Raw genomic sequence first — 21,229 nt, 5'->3', positions numbered from 1 at the left:
ACTTTAATGTCCGTTTCTTTATCAGTTATAACCAGATACATTTTGATAAAAAGTATGTGCATGGATGACACGTAAAGTACAGGTATGCACACATTAATACTTTAATCTCTATTACTGTGTCAATGTTTGTCAGATCTGTTTTATTCTGAGTTATCACCGACATAACAGGACTATGGGTGTCCTGTATGGTTATACATTGTGACTCATGGCTGCAGTACGTTAAATCCAGGTACTGTATGATGCTTAATTGATTCTTCAAATGTAGGACTGTAAACAAAGGCCGTTTCTCCACTCCACTTTAGGGAAGGGGGTGGGGTTGGTTACGGTTGTTGTTGTTGTTGAGCTAAATGCGTATATTGCAGAAGGCCACAATTGAGCTGTTATTTCAGAATATTTATTATGATACATATAAATACTAATGCGTTGTCTGTAATAAGTAGTAAATCTATGCTGTTTCAATCTCTTTCATTTATGGTGGCATATTTCTGCCCCCTACATGCAAGATAAATTTTATGCAAACCTGCAAGAAAAGTATGTTAACACGAGGCTTATTTATGTCGACATGCATGTTAATTATATTGATATGCAAAATAATTATGTCAACATGCAACTTATCTATGCTGGCATGCTACTTATTTATGTGGACATGCAACGCAATTAATGTTATCAACTTAATTATGCTGCGGGTAGTCCGCATTTAGCGGATTCGCAGTGTGTGCGACCTTTATCCCCTGTTTCACAAACTGAAGAATGGACATTTTATAATTTAAATTTAGGCTTATTTTCGTGAATATGAACTTTCAGGTACGTAAAAATATTTATATCATTGACTTAGAAGTTATTCAAACATAAAGGCTGAAAATCATCTGACCTTACCTTGTCTCCATATTTGGTAATTATTTCCACATTTGGACGATGGTAAAGAGAAATAGTCCAAGAACACCGCGGACCATCGTGACCATGGTGAAAAAATTCAGTAACGCACGGGTTCCAGATTTTTGAAGCGATCGGTCTATTTATTTTTCTCAAAAAGAACATCACGAGAGTTCCTATCGCACGGAACGCACAGAAGTATTAAGGAACAGAATATGCCTCATGCTTTGAATGAAAGTAGTTACTTTTCTCAAACACTCGTGTTTAATATCGAGTACCTAAGAAAATTCGCACGGATGTTTGCTTCATGAGCTGAATTCAAGGTTTGAAATAATTCGAGAAAAAACCATGATAATGTGTCACAAAAACATAAAAAGACCTTCAATTTCTTACTAAATTGGAGTTCATAATAGTCTTTATTTTGACGAAATGCTTGAAAGTGAAAATAACGCAGGGTGAAAAGATGGAAGATGTAGCGTTACCAGGGTGAAAAGATATCAAAGATTCCCATATTGATTAATATCATCCAGTAAATTCACAATTTTAAGTTTTTCTGTCACATATTATATTCTGATTTAAGGAATGAATCTATTTGTAATATCGCAGTCTGTTGCACTTGGTATGAGATGGAACACTTAATTTCCTATTGCAAAACATATCAAAGTGAAGAAAGGGTCTTATTATGTAGGATCTTCACTTGAATGTGTACGAGGATTTTTCCAGTTCCTATATCACCTTTATTTTTGCGATAGTTGAGGGCCCTGGTACATTGGAACCGATACGAGTTTGTGCTCACAAGAAAATCATACGATGATATTATTGGCGACTAACATGTGCCGATTTTAATGGACCAAGCTAACCCAATTTCTTCCAAGCCAGGAAGTATTCTCTTCCTGACCTGTATAATCAATATACACACAGGAGTTCCAATTCAGCTACTCTTTTTCATAACTGTTTTACAATACAATACAATACTAAGACTTATATAGCGCCCTAATCAATTCTCTAAAGCGCTTTACATAAAAAGCATACAATTCAAAGTAAAAACAACAATGTCCTACATAGAAAATGATGGTATGTACATGCATATGATTGTAATACACTAGGAGTCTTTAAAACAGTTTTTAAATAACCCAGAGTTGTCTTTAAGCTAGATATTAAAAGCAATATTTAAACTAGTTCTAATTGTAACGGGGACCGTTACAGATGTTCCCCAAACCTCCCCCAATTAAAAAGTGATGTCCTTGTGAATCTATAGGAAAAAATCATTTTATTTTATCCTTTAATTACATGTAGTACGTTCAATATGGTCATTTCAGTACCAAGAAATGAAAGAAAGCGTTGCACGTGCATACACGCGCATGCGTGTACGATTCCGAATTTTTGTTTATGTCGTTCAACAGGCATTTGTATCATATACCCACAGTATGAATTTCGTAACCTTTCCACCACATATAAGGAAGTTATAGCGATTTCAAAATCGTCCAATCAGAATTCAGCACACGTGCATACACGTGCTGAGCAGTAATTCTAACCACAGCAATTTGTAAGGAGTACCAAGACACATTTAAATCCCTAATATCAATAGAATTTGATGAAAAACAAAAACGTTATCGTACTTTAAATATTGAACATTTGAAAAACGTTGCACGCGCATGCGCGTGTGCGTTGGCATTTTTTGTTACACCAAAATATAGATACACATATTGTCTACGTATGCTGTGAATATCATCTCATTCGCTTCATAAATAAGATAGTTACAGACGTTTTAGTACTATCCAATCAAAATGAAGCGCACGTGCATGCGCGTGCAAATTGGTAATTTTGACCATGCAAATCAGTTAAGGGTCTCAATATCTACTTATGATATGAATATCAAGCCATTTCAATGAAGAACAAAAAAGTTAGACTGATTCCAAAGTTAGAGTACAAATTTTGTAATGCACGTGCACGCGCATGCGTGCGCGTGCAGACAAAATAAATATCATTTTTGATATCTACAAATGATATACTACCATCATATTTAGGTTTCATATCGATCCCTTTAATATTCTGATTTTCCATTTTTTGTACCAAAATTGCAATGCACGTGCGCGCGCGTGCATGCACGTGAAGACAAAATGACTATCACTATGCACATCTACAAACGCTATACTATCATCCTGGAAAGTTTCATATCGATCCCTTTTGTAGTTTCTGAGAACACTACCGGACAAAAAAGTACCGGAGAAAAAGAATAATAATAATAACTAGATGCGATCTCGTTGCGAGCAACGAGTGGGTCTTCCGTCCAATTTTAGATGTGATGAGATAAGAATTTGACTGACATTTTCGTTCATAAATAATGATACAAATATATTGTCTAGACGTACAATTTAGCTTCGGTAATGTTTTACAAATATTGATCATTTAAGTGCTATGAATTAAAGAATCCTTGCCGCTCTCGGCCACTAATGAAAGGGGTCAGCCTTTTTTTCGACAAAAAAGTTAATAATGTTATTTACTGCGATACAAATTCGACTGATCAGGCAAGTCATGTCGCCCAGAGGCCTTTTTTTAAATATCATTCTAGATATACCTCGCAAAACTGAACAAATTTTGTTCTACATGTCCTATTAAAATTTTCTTGAGAAAAAAGTTATTGATTGCGACATTTATCAGACTGTTAAGGTGAGTCATAAGGCCCGTGGGCCTTTTTCTTGATATCGTTTGAAAGATCTTGCAAAACTGAACAACTTTTGTTCTACATGTCTTATCAAAAGTTTTTCGAGAAAAAAGTTATTGATTGTGACATTAATCAAACTGTTCAGGCGAGCCATGAGGCCCGTTCGCCTTTTTCATGATGTTGTTCGAAAGATCTTGCAAAACTGAACAACTTTTGTTCTAGATGTCTTATTAAAAGTTTCTTGACAAAAATGTTATAGCTTGCAACAATAACCCAACTGTTCAGGTGAGCCATGAGACCTGCAGGCCTATTTCTTAACATCGTTAGTTAACGCTTGCGAAACTGAACAACTTTTGTTCTACATGTCTTGTCAAAAGTTTCTCGAGAAAAAAGTTATCAATGTTATTAATTGTGATACAATTCGACTGTTCAGGCGAGCCATGACGCCCTGAGGCCTAGTTTTTGATATCAGTAGATAGATCTTGCAAAACTAAACAACTTTTATTCTACATGTCTTATCAAAAGTTTCGTGAGAAAAAAAGTTAATCATTGTAACAGAAATTCGATGGTTCAGGTGAGCCATGAGGCCTATGGGCCCATTTCTTGATATGACACGAAAGATCTCAATAAACTGTACAACTTTTGTTATATATGTCTAAGCAAAATATTTACGAATAAAAAGTTATGATTTAAAACGTGGAAAAAAATGGAACACTTTTTAAAACTCCATTTTCGACCCCTACCGAGCTTCCATACTAGGCACTTCCGGAAATTTTTAAAACCGATGTGCACAACTGCAACATGTCGTCTAACATCACTGAAAATTTCAGCACTCTAGCTTTTATCCTTTTTGAGATTTTGGCTGGACAAAATGGTCATCTGAAAATCGATAAAAGGGGGATAACTTCCAACCGGAAGTGAATTTTCAAAAATCCAAAAAAAGATATAAACTTCAAATAGAAATGTATCAACCCTTAAAATTTGAAGTAAATCGGTCAAGCCATCTCTGAAAAATCCTCTGCACAAAATCGGTAAGGAAAAAAAAGAAGAATAAAAATAACTAGTAATCCTAATTGTTCGCGAACAATTAGAGGGCTTTCCACCTACAATGATTTAAAAAAAGATATTTAAGAATATTTAAGATGATGTACGAAACTCAAAACGACCTTGAAAATTTAAATAATAATTTTCACGATGACTTTGACCTCATTTTGAAGGTCAAAGGTCATCGCTCTTAATGCAAATGATCCCATGTCTCTATCTATATTAATGTAAAAGCTATCAGCTTAAAAACGTTAATCAAGACATTCAGGGGCAATAATTTGTTTAGGGGTTTTCGGTTACTTTCGGTTAGTTTCTCAATGCTAAAAATCCTTTGAAAGACCTTTAAAATGGAAAAAAAATGATGATGACCTTGACCTTTGACCTTGACCTCATTTTGAAGGTCAAAGGTCATCGATCTTAAAGCAAGTGGCCCCATGTCTCTATCTATATTAATATAAAAGTTATAGGCTTAGATAATGATATTGGAGACTTTCAGGGGCAATAACTATGCTTAAGGGTTTTCGTATCCCTTTGATTATTTTTTCTTTGCAAGAGGGTTTTACTGTGAATTCATTAGCGAAGGTTTCGTGTCTCTATGACTTTCCGTTAAGTAGGAGTAGCGATAACAAGGTTTTCGACGCGAGTCTCCGAAATTCACAGAAGGGTCAAAGTTCAAAGTTGTAATGCATACTATCAAAACCAATCAAGAAGTCAATACTTACCCATATAATATTTCAACGCTATCTTAAGCAGGAAAGAGAGTATAAAAAGTGCTATTTTTTCCTCTTTTCTGATGACCTTGACCTTTGACCTTGACCTAATTTTCAAGGTCAAAGGTCACCGATCCTATTCCAGTTGGTCCCATGTCTCTACGACAAACCGTTCTCAAGCTCGACATGTTTTACGAATAAATCGCAAAACATAAAGAGGCATTAACTCCCTTTAAGGGACACCGAATCCCTTCATTTTAAATTCTTCGCTTCTACTAATTACCCTCTATGTTTTAGAAAAGGTTTCATCCTCCTATCATTTACGGTTACAAAGTAGAAGCGCTAACAATGATTTCTGCGAAAGGTCCAATAACTCCGTAAGGGGTCAAAGTTCAATTACGCAGGGTGAACTGTATTCGTTTCTCAAGAAGTACTATATGATGGACTATAAAGTTTTTCAAAAAGTCTTAAGACGAAATTTTTTTTTGACGGCAGGAAAATAATAAACAGAACAATAACAATAGGACTTTCCACAGAAAGGTGGAAAGCCCTAATAATAATAATAATAAGAAAAGTGAAAAATCAACAATAGAATAATATAAGGTTCTTCCGCTGAAGACGGAAGACCCTAATAATAACTAGTTCTAATTGTAACGGGGACTGTTACAGATGTTCCCCAAACCTCCCTCAATTAAAAAGTGATGTCCTTGTGAATCTATAGGAAAAAATCATTTTATTTTAGCCTTTAATTACATGTAGTACGTTCAATATGGTCATTTCAGTACCAAGAAATGAAAGAAAACGTTGCACGTGCATACACGCGCACGCGTGTATGATTCCGAATTTTTGTTGATGTCGTTCAACAGGCATTTGTATCATATACCCACAGTATGAATTTCATAACGTTTCCACCAAATATAAGGAAGTTATAGCGATTTTAAAATCGTCCAATCAGAAATCAGCACAGGTGCATGCCCGTGCTGAGCAGTAATTCTAACCACAGCAATTTGTAAGGAGTACCAAGATACATCTAAACCCCTAATATGAATAGAATTTGATGAAAAACAAAAACGTTATCGTCCTTTAAAAATTGAACATTTAAAAAACGTTGCACGCGCATGCGCGTGTGCATTGGCATTTTTTGTTACACCAACATATAGATACACATATTGTCTACATATGCTGTGAATATCATCTCATTCGCTTCATAAATAAGATAGTTACAAACGTTTTAGCATTATCCAATCAAAATGAAGCGCACGTGCATGCGCGTGCAAATTGGTAATTTTGACCATGTAAATCAGTTAAGGGTCTCAATATCTACTTATGATATGAATTTCAAGCCATTTCAATGAAGAACAAAAAAGTTAGACTGATTCCAAAGTTAGCGTACAAATTTTGTAATGCGCGTGCACGCGCATGCGTGCGCGTGCTGGCAAAATAACTATTATTTTTCATATGTACAAATGATATACTATCATCCTATTTAGGTTTTATATCGCTTCCTTCAATATTCTGATTTTCCATTTTTTGTACCAAAATTGCAATGCACGTGCGCGCGCGTGCATGCATGTGCAAACAAAATGACTATCACTATGCACATCTACAAACGCTATGCTATCATCCTGGAAAGTTTCATATCGATCCCTTTTGTAGTTTCTGAGAACACTACCGGACAAAAAAGTACCGGAGAAAAAGAATAATAACTAGATTCGATCTCGTTGCGAGCAACGAGTGGGTCTTCCGTCCAAATTTAGATGTGATTAGATAAGAATTTGACTGACATTTTCGTTCATAAATAATGATACAAATATATTGTCTACACGTACAATTTAGCTTCGGTAATGTTTTACAAATATTGATAATTTAAATGTTATAAATTAAAGACTCTCTCTCCCTCTCGGCAAATAATTAAAAGGATCAGCATTTTTTGGAGAAAAAAGTTAATAATGTTATTTACTGCGATACAGATTCGACTGATCAGGCGAGTCATGCGGCCCGGAGGCCTATTTTTTGATATCATTCTAGATATATCTCGCAAAACTGAACAAATTTTGTTCTACATGTCCTATGGAAATTTTCTTGAGAAAAAAGTTATTGATTGCGACATTTATCAGACTGTTAAAGCGAGTCATAAGGCCCGTGGGCCTTTTTCTTGATATCGTTTGAAAGATCTTGCAAACCTGAACAACTTTTGGTTTGGTCTACATGTTATATCAAAAGTTTCTGCAGAAAAAAGATATTGATTGTGACACTAATCAAACTGTTCAGGCGAGCCATGAGGCCCGTTCGCCTTTTTCATGATGTTGTTTGAAACATCTTGCAAAACAACTTTTGCTCTAGATGTCTCATTAAAAGTTTCTTGACAAAAATGTTGTAGATTGCAACAATAACCCAACTGTTCAGGTGAGCCATGAGACCCGCAGGCCTTATTCTTAACATCGTTAGTTAACGTTTGCGAATCTGAATAACTTTTGTTCTACATGTTTTATCAAACGTTTCTCGAGAAAAAAGTTATTAATGTTATTAATTGTGATACAAATTCGACTGTTCAGGCGAGCCATGACGCCCGCAGGCCTATTTTTTTATATCATTATATAGAACTTGCAAAACTGAACAACTTTTATTCTACATGTTTTATCAAAGTTTCGTGAGGAAAAAGTTAATCATTGTAACAGAAATTCAATGGTTCAGGCGAGCCATGAGGCCAATTGGCCCATTTCCCTATACGACACGAAAGATCTCAATAAACTGTACAACTTTTGTTATATATGTCTAAACAAAATGTTCACGAGTATAAAGTTATGCGACATTTGTCACTGTTAAGGCGAGTCATAAGGCCCGTGGGCCTTTTTCTTGATATCGTTTGAAAGATTTTGCAAAACTGAACAACTTTTGTTCTACATGTCTTATCAAAAGATTCTCGAGAAAAAAGTTAGTAATTGTGACACTGATCAAACTGTTCAGGCGAGCCATGAGGCCCGTTGGCCTTTTTCATGATGTTGTTCGAAAGACCTTGCAAAACTGAACAACTTTTGTTCTAGATGTCTTATTAAAAGTTTCTTGACAAAAATGTTATAGATTGCAACAATAACCCAACTGTTCAGGTGAGCCATGAGACCCGCAGGCCTATTTCTTAACATCGTTAGTTAACGCTTGCAAAACTGAACAACTTTTGTTCTACACGTCTTGTGAAAAGTTTCTCGAGAAAAAAGTTATCAATGTTATTAATTGCGATACAAATTCGACTGTTCAGGCGAGCCATGACGCCCAGGAGCCTTTTTTAAGATATCATTAAATAGATCTTGCGAAACTGAACAACTTTTATTCTACATGTCTTATCAAAAGTTTCGTGAGAAAAAAGTTAATCATTGTAACAGAAATTCAATGGTTCAGGCGAGCCATGAGGCCCATGGGCCTCTTTCTTGACATGACACGAAAGATCTCAATAAACTGTACAACTTTTGTTTTATATATCTAAACAAAATATTTACGAGTAAAAAGTTATGATTTAAAACGTAGAAAAAAATTGGACACTTTTTTAAAGTCCATTTTCGACCCCTACCGAGCTTCCATACTAGGCACTTCCGGAAATTTTGAAAACCCAGGTGCACAACTACAACATGTCGTCTAACATCACTGAAAATTTCAGCACTCTAGCTTTTTTGGTTTTTGAGTTTTTGTCTGGACAAAATGGTCATCTAAAAATCGATAAAAGGAGGATAACTTCCAACCGGAAGTGATTTTTCAAAAATTGAAACGGCGGTACAAACTTCAAATGACAACGCATCAATCCTGAAAATTTGAAGCAAATCGATCCAGCCATCTCCGAGAAATCTTCTGCACAAAAATCGGTAAGGAGAAAAAAAAAGAATAATAATAATAACTAGATTCGATCTCGTTGCGAGCAACGAGTGGGTCTTCCGTCCAAATTTAGATGTGATTAGATAAGAATTTGACTGACATTTTCGTTCATAAATAATGATACAAATATATTGTCTAGACGTACAATTTAGCTTTGGTAATGTTTTACAAATATTGATCATTTAAATGTTATAAATTAAAGACTCTCTCTACCTCTCGGCAACTAATTAAAGGGGTCAGCTTTTTTTCGAGAAAAAAGTTAATAATGTTATTTACTGCGATACAGATTCGACTGATCACGCGAGTCATGCCGCCCGGAGGCCTATTTTTTTTTTTTAATATCATTCTAGATATATCTCGCAAAACTGAACAAATTTTTTTCTACATGTCCTATGGAAATTTTCTTAAGAAAAAAGTTATTGATTGCGACATTTATCAGACTGTTAAGGCGAGTCATAAGGCCCGTGGGCCTTCTTGATATCGTTTGAAAGATCTTGCAAACCTGAACAACTTTTGGTCTACATGTTTTATTAAAAGTTTCTCCAGAAAAAAGCTATTGATTGTGACACTAATCAAACTCTTCAGGCGAGCCATGAGGCCTGTTCGCCTTTTTCATGATGTTGTTTGAAACATCTTGCAAAACTGAACAACTTTTGCTCTAGATGTCTCATTAAAAGTTTCTTGACTAAAATGTTATAGATTACAACAATAACCCAACTGTTCAGGTGAGCCATGAGACCCGCAGGCCTTATTCTTAAATCGTTAGTAACGCTTGCGAATCTGAACAACTTTTGTTCTACATATCTTATCAAAAGTTTCTCGAGAAAAAAGTTATTAATGTTATTAATTGTGATACAAATTCGACTAATCAGGCGAGCCATGACGCCCGTAGGCCTATTTTTTGATATCATTAGATAGATCTTGCAAAACTGAACAACTTTTATTCTACATGTTTTATCAGAGTTTCGTAAGGAAAAAGTTAATCATTGTAACAGAAACTCAATGGTTCAGGCGATCCTTGAGGCCCATGGGCCCATTTCTTGATACGGTACGAAAGATCTCAATAAACTGTACAACTTTTGTTATATATGTCTAAACAAAATATTTACGAGTATAACGTTATGCAACATTTATCACTGTTAAGGCGAGTCATAAGGCCCGTGGGCCTTTTTCTTGATATCGTTTGAAAGATCTTGCAAAACTGAACAACTTTTGTTCTACATGTCTTATCAAAAGATTCTCGAGAAAAAAGTTAGTAATTGTGACACTGATCAAACTGTTCAGGCGAGCCATGAGGCCCGTTGGCCTTTTTCATGATGTTGTTCGAAAGATCTTGCAAAACTGAACAACTTTTGTTCAAGATGTCTTATTAAAAGTTTCTTGACAAAAATGTTATAGATTGCAACAATAACCCAACTGTTCAGGTGAGCCATGAGACCCGAAGGCCTATTTATTAACATCGTTAGTTAACCCTTGCGAAACTGAACAACTTTTGTTCAACATGTCTTGTCAAAAGTTTCTCGAGAAAAAAGTTATTAATGTTATTAATTGTGATACAAATTCGACTGTTCAGGCGAGCCATGACGCCCTGAGGCCTATTTTTTGATATCATTAGATAGATCTTGCAAACCTGAACAACTTTTATTCTACATGTCTTATCAAAAGTTTCGTGAGAAAAAAGTTAATCATTGTAACAGAAACTCAATGGTTCAGGCGAGCCATGAGGCCTATGGGCCCATTTCTTGATATGACACGAAAGATCTCAATAAACTGTACAGCTTTTGTTACATATGTCTAAGCAAAATATTTACGAGTAAAAAGTTATGATTTAAAACGTGGAGAAAAATGAGACACTTTTTTAAAGTCCATTTTCGACCCCTACCGAGCTTCCATACTAGGCACTTCCGGAAATTTTGAAAACCCAGGTGCACAACTACAACATGTCGTCTAACATCACTGAAAATTTCAGCACTCTAGCTTTTATCGTTTTTGAGTTTTTGTCTGGACAAAATGGTCATCTGAAAATCGATAAAAGGGGGATAACTTCGAACCGGAAGTGATTTTTCAAAAATTGAAACGGCGGTACAAACTTCAAATGGCAACGCATCAATCCTGAAAATTTGAAGCAAATTGATCCATCCATCTCCGAGAAATCTTCTGCACAAAAATCGGTAAGGAGAAAAAAAAAGAATAATAATAATAACTAGATGCGATCTCGTTGCGAGCAACGAGTGGGTCTTCCGTCCAATTTTAGATGTGATGAGATAAGAATTTGACTGAGATTTTCGTTCATAAATAATGATACAAATATATTGTCTAAACGTAGAATTTAGCTTCAGTAATGTTTTACAAATATTAATCATTTAAGTGTTATAAATTAAAGACTCTCTGCCCCTCTCGGGCACTAATTAGAGAGGTCAGCCTTTTTTCGAGAAAAAAGTTAATAATGTTATTTACTGCGATACAAATTCGACTGATCAGGCGAGTCATGTCGCCCGGAGGCCTATCTTTTTTTTTATATATAATGCTAGATATATCTCGCAAAACTGAACAAATTTTGCTCTACATGTCCTATCAAAATTCTCTTGAGAAAAAAGTTATTGATTGCGACATTTATCAGATTGTTAAGGCGAGTCATAAGGCCCGTGGGCCTTTTTCTTGATGTCTCATTAAAAGTTTCTTGACTAAAATGTTATAGATTGCAACAATAACCCAACTGTTCAGGTGAGCCATGAGACCCGCAGGCCTATTTCTTAACATCGTTAGTTAACGCTTGCGAAACTTTTGTTCTACATGTCTTGTCAAAAGTTTCTCGAGAAAAAAGTTATTAATGTTATTAATTGTGATACAAATTCCACTGTTCAGGCGAGCCATGACGCACGGAGGCCTTTTTTTTTTATATCTATAGATAGAACTTGCAAAACTGAACAACTTTTATTCTACATGTTTTATCAAAGTTTCATGAGGAAAAAGTTAATCATTGTAACAGAAATTCAATGGTTCAGGCGAGCCATGAGACCCATAGGCCCATTTCTGGATACGGCACGGAAGACCTCAATAAACTATACAACTTTTGTTATATATCTCTAAACAAAATATTTACGAGTATAAAGTTATGCGACATTTATCAGACTGTTAAGGCGAGTCATAAGGCCCGTGGGCCTTTTTCTTGATATCGTTTGAAAGATCTTGCAAAACTGAACAACTTTTGTTCCACATGTCTTATCAAAAGATTCTCGAGAAAAAAGTTAGTAATTGTGACACTAACAAACTGTTCAGGTGAGCCATGAGGTCCGTTGGCCTTTTTCATGATGTTGTTGGAAAGATCTTGCAAAACTGAACAACTTTTGTTCTAGATGTCTTATTAAAAGTTTCTCGACAAAAATGTTATAGATTGCAACAATAACCCAACTGTTCAGGTGAGCCATGAGACCCGCAGGCCTATTTCTTAACATTGTTAGTTAACGCTTGCGAAACTGAACAACTTTTGTTCTACATGTCTTATCAAAAGTTTCTCCAGAAAAAAGTTATTGATTGTGACACTAATCAAACTCTTCAGGCGAGCCATGAGGCCCGTTCGCCTTTTTCATAATGTTGTTCGAAAGATCTTGCAAATCTCAACAACTTTTGTTATAGATATCTTATTAAAAGTTTCTTGACAAAAATGTTATAGATTGCAACAATAACCCAACTGTTCAGGTGAGCCATGAGACCCGAAGGCCTATTTCTTAACATCGTTAGTTAACGCTTGCGAAACTGAACAACTTTTGTTCTACATGTCTTGTCAAAAGTTTCTCGAGGAAAAAGTTATTAATTTTATTAATTGCGATACAAATTCGACTGTTCAGGCGAGCCATGACGCCCGGAGGCCTATTTTTAGATATCAATAGATAGAACTTGCAAAACTGAACAACTTTTATTCTACATGTCTTATCAAAAGTTTCGTGAGAAAAAAGTTAATCATTGTAACAGAAATTCAATGGTTCAGGCGAGCCATGAGGCCCATGGGCCCATTTCTTGATATGGCACAAAAGATCTCAATAAACTGTACAAGTTTTGTTATATATGTCTAAACAAAATATTTACGAGTAAAAAGTTATGATTCAAAACGTGGAAAAAAATTGGACACTTTTTAAAACTCCATTTTCGACCCCTACCGAGCTTCCGTACTAGGCACTTCCGGAAATTTTGAAAACCCAGGTGCACAACTACAACATGTCGTCTAACATCACTGAAAATTTCAGCACTCTAGCTTTTATCGTTTTTGAGTTTTTGTCTGGACAAAATGGTCATCTGAAAATCGATAAAAGGGGGATAACTTCCAACCGGAAGTGATTTTTCAAAAATTGAAACGGCGGTACAAACTTCAAATGGCAACGCATCAATCCTGAAAATTTGAAGCAAATCGATCCAGCCATCTCCGAGAAATCTTCTGCACAAAAATCGGTAAGGAGAAAAAAAAAGAATAATAATAATAACTAGACACGATCTCGTTGCGAGCAACGAGTAGGTCTTCCGTCCGATTTGTTGATGCACTCAGAGTTAAAAAAAAAAAAAAGACAAATGAGTCCCAATTTAGTTTCCGACTTTAAGACACTTTAGATATACTCAATTTTTCATATCATAAGCTTCTGAAGCAAAGTTGCGGTGAAATTCGTTTGAAATTCGACTGTCCAGGCGAGCCATAAGGCCCGCAGGCCTATTTCTTGATGCCATTTGTTAGCCCTCTATAGACTCAACAACTTTAGTTCTATATGTCTTTACAAAATATTTACCTGTAAAAAGTTATTGAGATCGACCGATATTGACAAAAAATCGACTCTACAGGCGAGCCATTAGGACCATAGGCCTATTTCTTGATATCAATCGATAGATCTCGATAAACTGAACAACTTTTGTTCAATATGTCCTTATAAAATATTTACCAGTTACAAGTTTTTGAAATCGACTGATATCGACAAAAATCGACTCTACAGGCGAGCCATGAGGCCCACAGACCCATTTTTTGATATTGATCGATAGGTTATGACACATTGAACAACTTTTGTTCAATAATGCTTTTCAAAAAATATGTCGTTTTAAAGATATGAGGCGTCAAATATTTACGATTTTGGCCCTTAAAATCTCTAATTACATAACATATGACCTACTTTTTGATTTGATAAGATCAAGCTCGTTGAGATGAACATTTCCGCTTCTACAACTTATTATAAAATATTAATAGTTTCTGAGATATTCTCAAAAACATTTGGACCCTTCTGAACCCCTAATTTAAAGGGCCAGCCCGTTTTGCTTGATATCGTAAGAAAGGCCTTGTCATTTTAAACATTTTTTGCTCAACAAGTATTTAGAAATTCTTTACCGTTCTCGAGTTATCTCTACAAGAAATATTTAGGGGCCAAACTGTAGCTCCCTAACGGGGCCACATAGGGAAAAAACGAAATGTACATATTGTTTAGATTATCATTCTGAACAACTTTTGTTCAATAATGCTTTTCAAAATATTTGTCGTTTTCAAGATATGAGGCGTCAATTATTTATGATTTTGGCCCTTAAAATCCCTTATTACGTAACATATGACCTACTTTTTGATTTGATAAGAACAAGCTCGTTGAGATGAACATTTCCGCTTCAATGACTTATTACAAAATATTAATAGTTTCTGAGATATTCTCATAAACCTTTGGACCCTTCTGGGCCCCTAATTGAAAGGGTCAGCCCCTTTTGCTTGATATCGTAAGAAAGGTCATGACATTTCAAACATTTTTTGTTCAACAAGTATTTAGAAATTCTTTACCGTTCTCGAGTTATTTCTAGAAGTAATTTTTAGGGGCCAAACTGTAGCTCCCTAACGGGGCCACATAGGGTAAAAACGAAATATGCATATTGTTCAGATCATCATTCTGAACAATTTTTGTCCTTTATTGCTTTTCAAAATATTTCTCGTTTTCGAGATACAAGGGGTAAAAAATTTATGGTTTTGGTCCTTAAAATCCCTTATTACGTAACATATGACCTAAATTTTTATCTGAATAGATTTGGATAGTTGAGATGAACATTTTTTGTTCTTTGACTTATACCAAAATATTAACGATTTTTGAGATATTTGATCTAGACTTTGAGCCCTTCTAGATCCCTAATTTAAGGGGCTAGCCCCTAAATCTTGATATTTTCGAAAAGATCTTGTAAATGTGCACAACTTTTGTTCTACATGTCTTAACAAAATATTTGCAAGAAAAAAGATATAGGAGATGAAAGGTCAAAAATCGCCGAAATCGGCGAAAAATTTTGGCATCCATTTTTTCAGGTCCAGGCGAGCGTTTAGGCAAATCGCCTCCGGTAAAATCGAATCCCCCACAAATCTTCTAAAATGTTTACTCTATCTTGTGTAGAAATTTCAAGACTCTAGCTTCAAAACTAACGGAGGAGATGTGTGGACAACAAGGCCCTTCAAAAAGTCACTAAAAGAGAGATAACTCCTGACCAGAAGTGACGTCAAGCACGAAATTTTGCAAGCAAAGTCTCGTCACCAAAAGACATCTTTCCTGAAAATTTCGTGAAAATCGATCGAGAAATGGCTGAGAAAAACGCGTGTACTACCAAGGAAAATAATAATAATAATAATAATAATAATAAAAATAATAATAATAATGAAGAAGAAGAACGCGAACAATAATAGTAAGGTCTTCCGCAGGAGACGGAAGACCTTAATAATGAAGAAGAAGAATGCAAACAATAATAGTAAGGTCTTCCGCAGGAGACGGAAGACCTTAATAATGAAGAAGAAGAACGCGAACAATAATAGTAAGGTCTTCCGCAGGAGACGGAAGACCTTAATAATAAGAAACAGAGTAAAAACAATGTTCCCAAACTTTGTTTGGGGAACATAATAAGAAACAGAGTAAAAACAATATGTTCCCAAACTTTGTTTGGGGAACATAAAAATGAGGTGTGGCTTATAAATGTCCAGAGATTTGGCTTGGTGTAATCCGAGTGGTAAGGCGTTCCACAGTTTTGGCGCGGAGTAGTCAAAACGCCTGTTTACGTGAGACTGTTCTTAATTGAGGAACATTTAGAAGCATCCCATTTTGTTAAGTCTACATATAAACACTCCAAACAATATCAAATCATTCATTTTGTCTGGAATTTATCATAACATTAATACAAAAATCTAATATTAAGCCACCTAAACACTTCAAAATAATATCACCCCAAACCATATATCTCGACATCATTGACTTACCTATAAAATCAAACAGTCACAGGAGTTTTAATTCGGCACTGGAGACTCTTGTGTATGACCTTCACTTTTGTTCAACCCAAGATTCCATCTTACCAAATAAGGACCCCTTGTCAGAGACCTGAAAGTTGTTATATTCCTATTGGTCTGCTCTGCTACTATTACCAGCAGCAACTCCGCATCACCAAATTCGGCCATATCATCTGAACCCCAAAGCCTAAGCTCGACAAATGATCAAATACATTGCATAACCATTCCCTAACCTTTGACCTGAATGCTGCATCCCTTTTTCTTAGCTAGTGTGCATGCCGATGATTTCCCAAATACACTTTTTTCTATGCAAAATCCATGCACTGGCCTCAAACTCAATTAGTGCCATATAATTAGTTTTTACACTAAAACCCGCGTAATTAAAGCATGAAAACCATTATTTCTGTTATAATAGTATAAGTCTGTTCTTTTGCAGCGAGAGCAGGAATGGATGACGTTACACTCGCCTCTGCTCAACACTTCATACTTTGTACACTGTGTGATGGAAACGTTGAATATCACTGCAATACGTGTCATGATGACCTTTGTTCGACTTGTAGGAGGGGTCACCTGAGGAGTAACGCCACGAAAGATCATGATGTCGTCATCTACAGCGAGAAAAGGGTACAGTCAAACCCTGAGGAAAAAAGTGTACGGACGGAGCCTGGGGAAAAATTGGTACGGATGGAGCCTGATGAAAGAAGGATGCGGACGGAGCCTGAGGAAAAAAGGGTACAGGTGGAGCCTGAGGAAAAATGGGTATGGACGGAGCCTGAGAAAAAAAGGGTACAGGCGGAGCCCGAGGGAAAATGGGTATGGACAGAGCCTGAGGAAAAGAAGGTACAGGCGGAGCCTGAGGAAAAAAGGCTACAGGCAGAGCCTGCGGAAAAATGGGTATGGACGGAGCCTGAGGAAAAAAGGGTACAGGCGGAATCTGAGGAAAAATGGGTATGGATGGAGCACGGGAAAAAAAGGGTACAGGCAGACCCCAAGGGAGAAGACAATAAATCCAAAATCCTTACAAGAAGAAATAGTGAAACAGGTGTGAGAACAGTACATTCAGAATCTGTGACAGAGAAGAACAGACTCAATGAAGAAAACGTTGGCATTTCTGTTACAGAGCTTAGAAAGGATGATGTATCACTGAAGCCGGCACAATGTGCAAAGAAGGACGATAACAGTAAAATTACAAAAACAGTTGAAAAGAGGGAATTCTCAGCTCAGTATGCCACCGAAATCTTATCAACGACTCCCTTCCCCGAATCCAAAGACAGTTCAAATGATGATAAACCAGATCTAGTGTCGGCTCAGTGGGCCAATGTCACACAGTCTGATGAATCGTCCAACCTTATCCCCACTTTGACATGGCAGAAAACCATCCGTCTGCCGATCTTGAACTCATGTCATATCTCATGTGTTCCCTCCAATAAAATATGGGTCAGCGATGTGAGTGGTTTCCTACACCTGTTGGGTCTCCATGGAAACGTCCTGGAAACTTTACAAACTAGAAGTGGTGTTGGTTTTCACACAGTGACATCAGATGGAGTGCTTCTTTACACTGACACAGAAAACAAACGAATTCTCAAAGTTCAGATCAAACAAACAAGTTCACGTGTTTCTAAAACAAGCATAAAGGCGGTCACTTTCAGGAAAACTGGAAATTGGACGCCCCTTTGCATTTTTTCCTCGCGCTATACGGGAGATCTTCTCGTAGGAATGTTAAACGGGGGACGCGCCATGGTGATGCGGTATGACTGCAAGGGAAATGAAAAACAACAGATTGAGTTTGACAACAACAACACAGCCCTTTACAGTCTTCCTCAGTTTGTGACAGAAAGCGCGAACTTAAACATTATTACATCAGACCGGACGGCAGTGGTGGCGGTAGATCTCAATGGTGGGAAGCGGTGGTCCTACTCCGGTCCCACTAAAACTGGAAGCGGGTTCCTCCCTACTGGAATATGCTGCGACATGCTACTGAACATCGCTGTAGTCGATATCTACAGCAACAACGTGTATTTGTTGGACCGGGACGGTGAATTTTTGGGGCGCCTGTTGGTTTTGGGTAATTCCTGGATTCCACAAGGGCTGTGTTTTGATGAAGAAAACCGGTTATATTGTGGTGATCGCTCAAGAATTCTGGTGTACAAGTATGAACACACTATGGCTTGATCGATTTCACACAACTTATTAACGTACACTATATCATCATCATCCTCCTCCTCCTCTTCCTCCTCCATTTTGATTATCCAGGCCAAATGTATCCTGTTGCAAGAGTGAGGCCAGTCTGTCCTGTCGAAGTTTGTTTTTCCATTATTGGTTATCCAGTGGATTGATCCTATCCAGTCCTGTAGACTCCAGGTTTCAATTTCATCCGATGTCAGCTTTGGTCTACCTGGAACTCGATATCCAGTGACATTCAATGTATGAACCTATGATATCCAACCTGTACTACGCTCATCATGGCCTAACCATCTCAGTCTATATGTCTGGATACCATCAGTGATGTTAAGCTGAGTAATAAGAGACCCAAAGGTGACATTCACTTCAGGACTGAGAAGGCAGATCCATCTTATCATGACTTTGTTGTTACGTATTAGTTTCCCTAGAGTGGCGGCTGTTAATGCCCATGTTTCAGAACTATATAGCAACACAGGTCTAATGTAAGTTGAATACAGATGGTCTCTGGTTGCGATTCCTCTACATTTCTTATGGACCCAGCATGAGCAGCTGTTACAGATGGAGTTCCTTGCCTGTGCCTTTTAGGCAGACTGAACATGGGTACTTTTCTGATCTTCTCATCGATTCCATATTCAAGCCTGATATCATCAATTTGGTCTTGCCCACGTTGACCTCGAGTCCTTTCTTCACCAAACTGTTTTGATACACCCGTCATTAGACGGGACGTATTATGTTATAGCACTGTCTGTCTGTCCAGGGTCATGTATTCCGAACGGTTTTCCATAACGGATGCATGTTCAACTTTGAAATTTGGTCACAATATCTCCCTCAAGAATTGTAAGAGTGAGTTTGCATTTCAGCTGGATTGGTCCATTATTGACCTACTTTAGGGCTATAAGTAGGTCAAACAGTTTTCCGGACTTTTTTTCGTTACAGATACAGATATTACCCTGAAATTTACACATAAGCTTCCTTTTAGAGGAATACAAATTCAGTTTGCATTTCAGCTGGATTGGTCTGTCCGTCCATGACCTACCTTAGGACTAAAAGTAGGTCAAACAGTTTTCTGGGCTTGTCTTCATTATGGATGCAGATATTGCACTGATATTTAGTCAAAGACTTCCTCTTGGAGGATTACAAGTTCTGTTTGCATTTCAGCTGGATTGGTCTATCCTTGACCTACCTTTGAGCTAAAAATAGGTGAAAGTTTTCCGTTTTTTTTTTAATATTACGGATACAGATATTACCGTGATATTTAATCAAAGGTTTCCTCTTGGAGGAATAAAAGTTCAGTTTGCATTTCAGCTGGATTGGTCCATCCTTGACCTACTTTTTGGAAAATTAGGTCAAACAGTTTTCAAGGCTTTTTTTTTCATTACGGATACAGATATTGCCCTGATGTTCAGTCAAAGGCTTCCTCTTGGAGGAATATATGTTCAATCTGCATTTCAGCTGAATTGGTCTTTCCTTGACCTACTTTTGAGCTAAAAATAGGTCAAACAGTTTTCTGGTGTTTTTTTTTTTTCATTACGGATACAGATATTGCCCTGATATTTAGTCAAAGGCTTCCTTTTAGAGGAATACTAGTTCAGTTTGCATTTCAGCTGGATTGGTCCATCTTTGACCTACTTTTGGACTAAAAATAAGTCAGACAGTTTTCAAGGCTTTTTTTCATTATGGATACAGCTATTGCCCTGATATTTAGTCAAAGGCTTCTTCTTGGAGGAAGACAAGTGCAGTTAACATTTCAGCTGGATTGGCACACTATGACCTACAGTACTTTAGGGGTAGAAGTAGGTCAAACAGTTTTCCAGATTTTTTTTTATAGTCACAGGTATTGCTCAAAAATGCAGTCACAACCTCCCTTTCAGAGAAATACAATCAACAACACTTTCAAACATTTCAACTTAATTAGTGCACCATGACCTACTTTAGGGCTAAAAGTAGATCAAATGGTTTCCTGGACTTTTTATCATCATAGATAGATATTGCATTGACAAATTGTCACAACCTCACTCTCAGAGAAATACATAATCAGTTTACATGTCAGATGGATTGGTGCACCATGGCCCACTTTAAGGCTTTTCTATTCAGAATGTGTGTTGTATCAATTCAGAGTGCACAATATGCTTCCAGGTTGAATTTCACTGTACGATGGGTGTATATTGTACCGTTTGCAGTACTCCTGTTCCTCTTGGCCACGCTTTTGATCAGCGACTTAATGGAGGTGTCAACAACTGCTAGATTGTCAGCATACAGGAGCTCCCAAGGGCAGCTTGTACGAAATTGGAGTGATAGTGCTTACACCAACCTTGACATTAAGCTTGTCACTATAGCCATCTCCTACACGAACGTCGACTTCTTGCATCGGAGTACATGATCTGCACAATCTTGACTAACCATTCATCAATACCTAATTTGCGCATCGCACACCTGATGATTTTCCTAAGTACTTGGTCGAATGCCTTCTCCGGGTTAATGGCGGCCAAGTATAGGGGTTTGTTGGCTGTGATGTGTTTTTCTTGCATTTCTTCCAATATACTTGGAATAAATCATCTAGAGGAAGTAGGATGTCACTTTGATTACCCCCCCCCCCCCTACCCCCCTTCCCTGTACTTGCCA

The 21,229-nt window shown here is 36.9% G+C and overlaps 1 protein-coding gene across 2 annotated transcripts; it reads left to right on the top strand.

Annotated features, from left to right (window-relative positions):
- LOC125663897 (uncharacterized) lies at nucleotides 1–21,172 on the top strand. 2 transcript variants are annotated; one of them, XR_008801915.1, is made up of 3 exons: nucleotides 1–229; nucleotides 16,863–19,207; nucleotides 20,744–21,172. XR_008801915.1 is itself a non-coding variant. In XM_048896321.2 (2 exons), exon 2 carries the CDS (start codon nucleotides 16,874–16,876, stop codon nucleotides 18,596–18,598), a length of 1,725 nt encoding a protein of 574 aa, XP_048752278.1. In that variant the 5' UTR covers nucleotides 1–229; nucleotides 16,863–16,873; the 3' UTR covers nucleotides 18,599–21,172. The 2 variants fall into 2 exon arrangements, 1 of the variants encoding a protein (XP_048752278.1); XM_048896321.2 differs by having other exon boundaries at nucleotides 16,863–21,172.
- The last annotated feature ends 57 nt before the right edge of the window (nucleotides 21,173–21,229 follow it).

This window comes from Ostrea edulis, chromosome 1, assembly GCF_947568905.1.
Source record: "Ostrea edulis chromosome 1, xbOstEdul1.1, whole genome shotgun sequence".
NCBI classification, from domain to species: Eukaryota; Metazoa; Mollusca; class Bivalvia; order Ostreida; family Ostreidae; genus Ostrea; species Ostrea edulis.
The sequence above is the reverse complement of the archived record's forward strand: the minus strand, read 5'-3'. Positions and strand labels throughout refer to the sequence as shown.

Coding starts and splice junctions, on each gene's coding strand:
- LOC125663897 (XM_048896321.2), top strand. CDS start 16,874: ATGGATGACGTTACACTCGCCTCTGCTCAACACTTCATACTTTGTACA.